Source organism: Opisthorchis viverrini, assembly GCF_000715545.1.
Source record: "Opisthorchis viverrini unplaced genomic scaffold opera_v5_260, whole genome shotgun sequence".
Taxonomy (NCBI): domain Eukaryota; kingdom Metazoa; phylum Platyhelminthes; class Trematoda; order Opisthorchiida; family Opisthorchiidae; genus Opisthorchis; species Opisthorchis viverrini.
The window spans coordinates 529,338-536,706 of NW_008751918.1; the positions used below are offsets into that span (position 1 = coordinate 529,338).

General features: G+C 46.3%; 1 protein-coding gene across 1 annotated transcript in view; it reads right to left on the bottom strand.

Annotated features, from left to right (window-relative positions):
• Positions 1-2,598: 2,598 nt before the first annotated feature.
• The window catches only part of T265_09196 (hypothetical protein), a gene marked incomplete at both ends in the record, with an annotated part of 34,578 nt that continues 29,807 nt past the window's right edge, over positions 2,599-7,369 (bottom strand). Inside the window, 2 exons of the mRNA XM_009175208.1 lie at positions 2,599-5,351; positions 6,494-6,768. Coding sequence (XP_009173472.1) covers positions 4,026-5,351; positions 6,494-6,768 — 1,601 coding nt within the window. The remainder of the gene's footprint in view (positions 5,352-6,493; positions 6,769-7,369) is intronic.

Genomic DNA, 7,369 nt, shown 5'->3' on the forward strand with positions numbered 1-7,369 from the left:
AAAAATCATGAATCCAGGTAGAAGCGGATACAACGATCACCATAAGCAGCAACATGAGTGTTGACGCTAATGCTTTACCGCCATGCAACCACAAAATTTTTGCGATTATATTTAGGGAGTGGAAAGAATGGCGGAGGGGACCCGGTGTACGACTTTCGCAGGCATTGTGAGGTGCCTGCACCAAGCGCACCAATCTAGAAACCGGCAGCAGGAGTGCCACTTACATCGGTGAGCCGTCGTTTCACGTGATTTATCCAGTCAAGCGCAGGAGAGTAGCCGGCTGCCCATCCTGGAAGACGGACCGTACTAATAACACCTTAACTCATCGTAATCTCTTTCACACACTTCCACCAACTCATTCGTTGTCCACCTCACGGTGCTCACTATTCTCAGTAAGGCACAGAGAGCAACACTCATCTCCGTTAACGATGTTCCGGCATGAACATTGCCGAGTCACCGCAGCTGGTGGCACTGGATTGTCCTATCAGAGATCAATGTTTGGATGAGTCAGGTGAGACCACACGAAGAAGTTCCGGTTCTGAATAGTACTTTAGCTACCTTTTTCCAGTGTTCGTTAATAGCCGACACAGGGCCAGCCGGTAGGGGCCGGTTCTGATAGGTTTGTTTGATTTCTATATCCATGAGCTTCTCAATGGTTAAGCGAGGTGAGCACATACTTGAAAAGCTAATGAAAGGCAGCGGGACAAGTGCATGGTTGGAGTCCACCCATGTATTCCCGGTAGGTAGTGATTGACCCTCGCCACCGGAAACTGACGGCACTTGTTCGAGAACATCCTTCGCCCTCAGCAAGGGGCCTCTGTTTCTCGCCGTTCGAAAAGTAAAATGATTCCGTCCGCGTTGTACACATGACCAAGTGAGAGACATTTCGCCCTTATTTCCAGAAAATTATTGCTGGCTGAGGAATTTGCGTTTCATTTTCCCTTAATCGTCTGCGTACGCCATGGCGGTGACCACTCTCATCGATACGGTTGCAACTTCCAACAACCAACACATTTCCAGGCAGTGTCGTGTTGGTCAACTTATAAACAGACCTTTGGAACCCAAAAGAACAGCGGGCAATCTGGGCTTTAGTTAGAAACAGTTATCTCAAATCCAAAAGATTAAGTTAAGAGACGAAAAATTAGTGTGATCGTTCTAGCTCGTAAGTGCATAAGAAAATCGGGACATACAGTATAGCAGACAAGGCCTGCTTTTCCCGATTATCTGACTAGTGTAATTTACATGACAACTACAACCATGGTGTAACGCAGAAGGCAAGGGGTCAAGTGTCTGGTCATCGAAGAAGCACATTCGGGTGAAAGACTGCGAACCAGCACAATTTTCTTTTGAATAAAAAATGTCAGGACCACGTAAGAAATACCATGTTTCGGTCAAGAAGACAGGTCCTATCTGACAATTGCCTGAAAAAACCGTTTAGTTTGAGACAAGAGTATTATTGATGCAGTGAGACGTCTAGTATCAAAATATACTGTATCAGCTCATAGGCAGAATCAGAAACCCAGGGGAACACCTAGCTACGCAACATTCCTGCGGCAGGATATATTCGACCCGGGGACACTTTTAAGTACCTCTCTTCCGGTTCGATAAGGTGGTCTAACTCTTCGGGGACTAGTAACTATCAGCGCATGAGGATAACGCGTGCATAATAGAATCCGTCTGGTGCATCCGAGTAGTGGCTTGGACAAAAGGTTTCTTGGGGCGAGACGGCTCAGTGGTTAGGGCACGAAATTACTGACCGGAAGGTCCGTGGTTCGAACAAGTCCTCTGCCTCTCGATTTTCCCGGCCCTCGTGCTTCTTTCAGGTGGCATGGCAGTCAAGCACCGAGAGGGTATTACAGCTGGACGACTGCTTTTTTGTAGGAGACTCCTTAGCAAATAGACAGTAAAGGATAAGTCAATACAGAATCACCTCACGCTTATGGAAACTAACACATTAATCCAGTGATGATAAATTTCCCTCCTCCTTGGTTGGTCCCGTTAGGCTGTGGAGAGATCAACTGTCATATCGAATCACGAAACACTTTCTTTGGCAAATTTTGGTCAGACTGCTCCTGGAAGAGACCGATAGCCAACGACGCTTAACCCTTTTTCAAGGTACTGCTGAACAACCCTAGTCACAAGCTCCACAGATGACCATTGGAGAGAAGTGAACTCATCTTGGACACAGTTGGGATCAGTTCATTAGTATACACGCGCAAGTGTAGTATAGGTCTAAACGTGACAGAACCAGCTGTCAGCAGCGGTCTTGGGATGAAAACGAAAAATCATCGGTTGCCGGCTAGCACAATATACTGCAGGGTTACTACATCAAACTTCAAGGCCAACACTGGCTGATTTTCCACGTTTCGAACTAGGAACAAAGAAAGATAAAATAGATTTTCAGAAACCACACCAGCTTTCCGTCCCTGTTGTGGCTCAACAGGTGGGAAATGCAGATATCAAGACGATAGGCTAACTGAAAAATCTAAAACAAAGCAATAAACCTCCGTTCGGATAGCTACGAGGCCCCAATTCCTTCCTTAAGCAACGGGTTGAAACAGTGGAATGTAGAAAAAACTATAATGTTGTTGTCATCGTCGTTTCTACAACATAGGAAAAGTTACGTTTCATTTTTACAGGAACATGTACCTCACTGAAAAACGGCGAGGACTATAATTAATATTCACACCCAAGTAGAGAATGTGATCATATACGCGTATGGGCAAATGAAGCGGCAAAGACCGACGGGCGACATTGGAGCGAGGAAGACAATGATGAGAAAAAATATATGCATACCATCGGGTAATTTTTGGAAGTGGGGTGTGGTTTGGATTAGAGGACACACTGTTCACAACGTGTGACTGAGTGTAGCATACGTGTTTCTGGTTGCATTCGGATGGATGAAAACGCGAAAGTGAGTATAAGATAAAGCATGCAGTTGAAACGCCTGTCTGTCCATTTGAGTACGGTTCGATTGATTACAAAACTAAATACATTATGAATCGGGACTGAAACACAAACAAACGTATCGGCAAGCAACAGAAGCGAGCAGTACTGATGGTTGTGATGGGATTAGAAAACAAGCAGGTATAAGCGTTGAACTTGATCGACAAAATAGAACGCCAGTTTGGAAACAACAACTGTCCACTGGGAGGTAATAAAGAAGCACACTTTGAAATGAAAAGACACACGGTCGCGCAGAATACCTTCGAACTTGATCAAAAATTAGTTGTTTGTATCGAGAGTAGCTTTGAGAAAATGAACCGGACGCATGTGAGTTGAAATCTTTTCCGAAATGAGACCTAGTCCGATGCAGGCTACATGATAAACCTCAAAAATAGACACGGATCGATGTGGAAGAAAAAAGATGAGCGAAATCAATGGTGAAATCAAGTTTCATTAGAAAGGCCAAAGCATACGAACGTGTTTACATTGGACATTGGAAAACAAACAAGGAACACCCGCATGCTTGGTAGACGGGCAATTGAAATTCTCACTGAATTTTAATAAGGTATAAAAGAGAAAAAATGTTTAAAACGAGACCGGCTTCAGAACAGAGAACTGTTGACCTTTATCTTCATGACATCAGACATGAGTTGGTTAGACTTTCAAATGAGACTGGATTAAAACAAAAGATATATAACATAAAGGAGAGGCGTCAGTTGTGGAATGAGCAAAAAACAGCTGCTACCGTTGATGTTCATATTGCCGCCGCCCGGAAACCCCACGATCTCCGATAAGAAATGCATGATAAAAATGAATATACATACATTGACAGGTAGTGGAAAAGCGGACGGGACAGACAGGGCACGGGCGGCGAGATCACAGGCGTGCGCGGTCATCCACGCGCTACTCGGTAGACCGGTCGAACGCATGAACGTGTTGGTGAGGACTGGCGAACCGCGAACCGGTTGGCCTATACCGAGAATCCAGAGCGAGAAGTAATTTCGAACATAATTTAACAATGTGCGCGCGCAGAAATCTACGAAGTTCAATTCTGGTCAATGGAGGATGGCTGACGTAATCTACATTTGTGAGGCAGCAGTATGTGGTAAATAATAAGAAGAGAAGAAAATGCTCGGTGAAGGTTGTAACACATGAAGCACAGGCGTGTTACTGTTGGCATCACCTGGAGTAGACTGTGTTTGGTTTGAGCCAGGGTGGTGGACTGACATTTGAGCACTCTGTGCGATTGACTGCTGGTGGGGGTGAGCTGTCTGTGATGCATCAGAGGCTGGCGCCGTACTGACTAAGGAACTCGCACCGTGGAATGGATTGTGTGGGTGATGTGAAGTAGCTGTCTCGCTGCTTTCCACTTGGGGTTGACTACCAAACAGTGGAACGGTGACAAACGCCGGTGTTGCAGTGGCAGCTGAGAGCATGGTAGTATTGCCAGACTGCGGGATCTGTTGTTGCTGCCGTTGTGATGTTGCGATAGAAAGCTGATGTGGGTTGGGTTGACCAGCTTGTATTCCCTGAGAGGGTGAGATCGTGATAGAGGGAAAGTGTGATGCAGAGACCATGGTTTGTGACACGTTCGTGGATGCAAGCATTTGGGTTTGTGGAGTCGGGTTGCCCGAAGCAAGAATCGGCCAGACAGCCGTAGCTGTAAGCTGGTGTGGCAATGAATGAGACTGTGCATAAGATACGCCCTCAGTGTGATGCCTATCCGAAAGATTCATGAGATTACCAGACGGGAGACAAACTTGTTGTAAAGAGCTGCCGAGATCCGTGGGTAGAATTTCTTCTACCTTACTGACAGGAAGTAGGGTAATAGTTGTGGTAGAGGTTGCCGTAGATCCCAGCGGGTCCGATCCGTCGGTCTTTTCTGATCGAACCACTGTCCCAGCAACAACTTCTTCCAGACTCGACAGGCCAGTGACCGTGGTAGTCGAAACATCGCAACCTAACTGGTCCACCGTACTGCTAGAGAGAAGAGCGATATTCCCCATACCGGAAACTCCCATTTTGCTGTGCGTGCGTTTGTGATTGACCAATGAGCCGTAATGCTTGTAGGATCGATCGCATAAGCCACAAGTGAATGGACGGTCCAGTTTATGCACGGCCGCGTGTCTGACTAAGTATCCCCGTTGTGTGAAGGCGCGCCCGCAGTCAATGCAAATGAATGGACGAATGTTTGTGTGACAACGCAAGTGAGCTGCGAGTCGGCACTGAAATGCAAATCGCCTGGGGCATGCTGGGCAAGGGAAATTACACGGTCTTCCTTTGCGATCCAACGGGACTGGACCTCCTACCGCGGCAGCCGCCGCTCCTGCGGCCGCAGCTGCTGCGTTCACATCGATTCCTTCGCTGAGATTGATTCCGGCCAGAATGTTCATACCATCACCAGTCTGAAACAGCAAACCAATGAAGTCGTATTAATTTCCTAGTGCAATTGCGTCTAGTTACATCCCTCAAACAGAAGGTAAATGGAAGAATTCCTCGTGTGTAGAAGCAGTCGGAGCACAGAACAGAAAGATAGGAGTTAAGGAGTTTCGAACAAAAACGGACCAAAAGTAATCTAACAGTAACGAAACAACACGCAGAACGAGCATAGGATAAAACAAGAGCACTCACTCAACCGGTTGCACCATGATTACTCAAAGCGGAGGCGTCACGAAATAAGGGTTGAGATAATTCAATGCTTATAGGTTTACTTGTGCTAACCTGCAAGTACAAATAACGAAACGGAAAGGACAAAGTTGATTGCCTTATGGGTCCTCAGACGTAGACGGCAACAGGCTTTTTGTGACCATACGTTTTCAGCTACTGATCGGTTGATAGTGGTACGACTCGATTAAAAACTGCAGGCTCAGCAGGCACGATTCGATCACTGTCTAGAGGATGCTATCCAAAACAATCACTTGAAGCAACACGGATGACCCACCAAGTAAACACATTGAACGATCACCGAACTTCACAAAGTCTGTCACATCCGAATGAAGAACCCAGTGAACTTCAGATTTTTCGGCTTATCTAAAGGCAGAAGTTGGGAGTGAGGGGGAGGTACTCCAGACAGACATCTTTTAGGATCTGCCTTCAGAATACATGCACTGAGACCCCTTCTAAAGCCTCACAACACATGTAGGAGGACGGCGGTAGATCCGGACTAATGCTGGGTGGTCCGATGGACTCAAACTTGCCCTGTATGAGGATGGCGTGCAACGCTGATTGTAAATCAGAGGAATACAGTCAAAGAGAGACTAGGATTCTGGTGCCCAAATCGCTGACTTGCTTCTGACTGGGGGGTATCTAGTTGACAGCTATGAATCTTATAGTAACCTATCGACCAATGTGCACGACTTGACTCTGAATCTAGGTGAGCAGCGTACTTCGTTACACAAGGTCCCAAGGAGAACACTATAGAAGAAAAACTACTATAGACGAAGAGCGCATGTGACAGTTTACGCTATGGGCTTTTGAGAAAAGATGAAAAGACCAAAAATGTATAACAGAACCGAGCACCACGCATAGGTAGTAAGAAGATACTCACTATCTTCCCAAACGCATTTTGTTTTGGTTTTGGTTTTCGGCGCCATTTTCTTTTGTTCGGAGAGCTTGTGCTAGTAGTCATGATCGGATTTAACATGCTGAACGGAGCAGCATACGAAAGCGTGGAAGTTGCCGATGTAGTCGAGGTACATGCGGTCCCGGACGTGCTGTGCAAGGACATGCCAGATACCATGCTGCTGTTGTTCACAACGGCCGCCGATGCAGCCACTGCTGCTGCGGCGGAAAGGAGACTAGAGCCCTGCAGATCGAGGGAACCTGAAGAACGAAATCGTGGTTCACACATTAGAGGTTAGTAAAAAACAAACGTAGGTGAGTGAAAAACAAGTGAAATAGACAGTATTTATGGAAGTGGAGTCAGACGACCACTGGGTGAGTTGGCCCAACATATGCATCATCACGTAACACACCTGACATCTGGAAATGCAGCAGTCTCTCTGCTACAGTAGTTACAGTGGACATCGGACATCTCACAGAAGTTCCTAAGCTTTGAGACCTTATGAAGCCTAGTTGAAAAAACGGCCACGAAGTTGTAGTTCAGGTTAGATTATAGGGGCCCTAGTCCTCCCTAAGTAAGCGATAAACCACTAGTTCCATTGATAGTCACCATCAGGTGGCAAACGGAACTTGACTGGTTTCACATTCTCGCATATTCAAGAAAGGTACTGATGTTGAATATCAATTAGCAGGCTAACATCGTCGGGAAGTAAGATTGCCGGAAGCGTGGGCCTGCATAAAATAGTGGTGAAATGAAGGTTGCGCCAACTGATATATCAATACACGTCCCTGTTAGGAGGCACTCCTCCTACGAACATATTGCTCACCTTTTTCTCTATATATTTCAGCCTTTCATTGGACT